The 2,300-nt window shown below is 28.4% G+C and overlaps 1 protein-coding gene across 1 annotated transcript; it reads right to left on the reverse strand.

Moving 5' to 3' along the window:
- Nucleotides 1–353: 353 nt before the first annotated feature.
- On the reverse strand, nucleotides 354–1,880 carry LOC110820945 (uncharacterized). The gene is made up of 2 exons (XM_022050589.2): nucleotides 1,550–1,880; nucleotides 354–1,259 (listed from the first exon to the last, which is right to left on the reverse strand). The coding sequence occupies exons 1-2, from the start codon at nucleotides 1,804–1,806 to the stop codon at nucleotides 599–601; spliced, it is 918 nt and encodes a 305-aa protein (XP_021906281.1). The 5' UTR covers nucleotides 1,807–1,880; the 3' UTR covers nucleotides 354–598.
- Nucleotides 1,881–2,300: the final 420 nt, after the last annotated feature.

Here is a 2,300-nt window from a genome sequence, read left to right on the forward strand (position 1 = left end):
ATAATTATCTTAGTGCATGCGTAATTCATAAATATCCTATGCCTAAGAATGTTTATGAATTACTCTTAATCATTATGATCTTTTCATAATTATATTAGCACTATAAAATATTTTAGTTACATATTGTTTCTATAAAATAAAGAGCTCTCTATAAACAAGAATATTCTTGAATATATTATTATGATAATAATCCCATCATTTTTCGTATGCTTGATTGACTTATAAGAAACACTGATATTAAAAGCTATAAATACGAAATATAATAACTCAATGCCCTCTATTAAATTATTTGAATTTTTTATATCACTTCTTTAAACTTACTTCACAAGAAAACATTCATGAATCACTCAAAATGACAACATCAAGAACTTGACATGTTTATTCTAATAACTTCACTTGAACATGAACAACCAACCATATATGTCCAAGTACGCACTTAAAATCGTTGAGATTTTACACTATATTTCATAACTGGATTTTCCATATTAATGATTATAAGCAACATAAAGCCAAAAAAAAAAAGAGTGAATAACAAACCAAAACAGTAACATTTATGCATATAATGTAAAGGAAGCTATCTAACATGTATTAGTTTAATTTATTTACGATGAAAGAGATCATGGCCATGGATAGCTGGTAAATGCAAATGCTTCTTGATAGAATCTTTCACATCATCCACAGAATCCTTGATAGAATCTTTCATATCATGCATAGAATCCTTAATAGAATCTTTGATATCTTCCACAGAATCATGAACATTATCAATAGAATCCTTAATAGAATCATGGATATCTTCTACAGAATCTTTAATAGAAGGAAGACGATCTGGGATAGACGGGAGATGATCTTTGATATCTTCGATAGAATCCTTGATAGAATCTTGAATATCTTCCACAGAATCTTTAATAGAAGGAAGTCGATCTGGGATAGATGGGAGATGATCTTTAATATCTTCAATAGAATCCTTGATAGAATCGTGAATATCATCTATAGAATCTTTAATAGAATGAAGATTATCCGAGAACGGAAGTTTGGGGAGTTTGATCTCGCCTGTCTTAGATAAAGGAATTGTAATATGACTGATGATAGGGACATGAAAGGTCAGATGTACATGAATTTCATAGTCAACATCCCAGTCTGAACCAACATCCCTTATGATACTAATTACTATATCATACGGCACCTTCAATATGAATTCTAAATTTGTTTTGTCGCTTGCTTCTAATGCTTCAGAATTTACTGCTCCTGCTGAAACTTCTCTGCATTTATACAAAATATAACTATTTGTGACCAAAACAATTTTTATACAATCAATATGAGTTAGATTTATGAAATTTTTTTATTAATGTAACGTTAATGGAATGAGTTCTTTTCTATTAATTTTAGTAATATCTAAGGTAATTGACTAAGTACTAATGATTTTCATATTATAACAATTATATATATATATATAATATATGGAATGAGATATATTTTTTAAATAAATTAGACAACACACACACACACACATATATATATATATATATGAAGAGAGAATATTGGATCAAACCTGCCACCCATTTTGAAGTTGTAGGAGATATCTGGAATTGGAAGAAGGTGAAGTATACGATTGTTGATAGAGATACGTACTGAAAACTCAATAAAAGTAAGATGCACACTCTTCACTCCAATACCAGCGAGACGAATATTTACTTTCGTTAAAGAATTTATCGCATCAGTCGCACATGTTTTTAAATGTTGTATAACTTGCGAGCAACCCATTCGCCCTGCATTATGGGCAAGATTTATTATACAATCTCCACACATTAGAACACCGATCCAAAACCAGACAAAACTTTATTTGATAATGTTTCTGGGGCTTACAGTTTCACACACACACACACACATATATATACAGTCATTACGTAATATGGAGAAAATGAAGTATAAATTAATAGTGTTGGAAATTATATTTTAACACATAATTATATAAGCTCGTACTTGTTGATAGTTATGAGGAAATTTAATTCAATTAACAATGCTCCGGTTGGCGTTAAAACTTAAAAGAGTGCTGCTCAAGTTTACTCATAATTCTTCTAAAAAAGAAAAGGTTGTGTCATGATCACAAAAATTTTGTATTACATTCAGATTTTTATAATAAAGTATCAATAGTAACCAATTATTATTATTATTTTTTTTTTGTATTTTTCATTAAAATGAGGTTCTCCATTATTTACTTTTCTTTTTTTTTTTAAAAAAAAAATTCATTCTTACTTTAATATTATCACTGGAACAATAGTATGATAATTAAGTTTTTAATA

The sequence above is a fragment of the Carica papaya genome, chromosome 5 (genome assembly GCF_054855325.1).
Source record: "Carica papaya isolate Zhongbai chromosome 5, ASM5485532v1, whole genome shotgun sequence".
In the NCBI taxonomy this organism is placed as follows: Eukaryota; Viridiplantae; Streptophyta; class Magnoliopsida; order Brassicales; family Caricaceae; genus Carica; species Carica papaya.

Excerpts from the sequence above, each read along its gene's own strand:
- LOC110820945 (XM_022050589.2), bottom strand. The coding sequence starts at position 1,806 with ATGTGTGGAGATTGTATAATAAATCTTGCCCATAATGCAGGGCGAATG. Across the intron at positions 1,260-1,549 it reads AACTTCAAAATGGGTGGCAG|AGAAGTTTCAGCAGGAGCAG; the intron begins GTTTGATCCAAT and ends GTATAAATGCAG.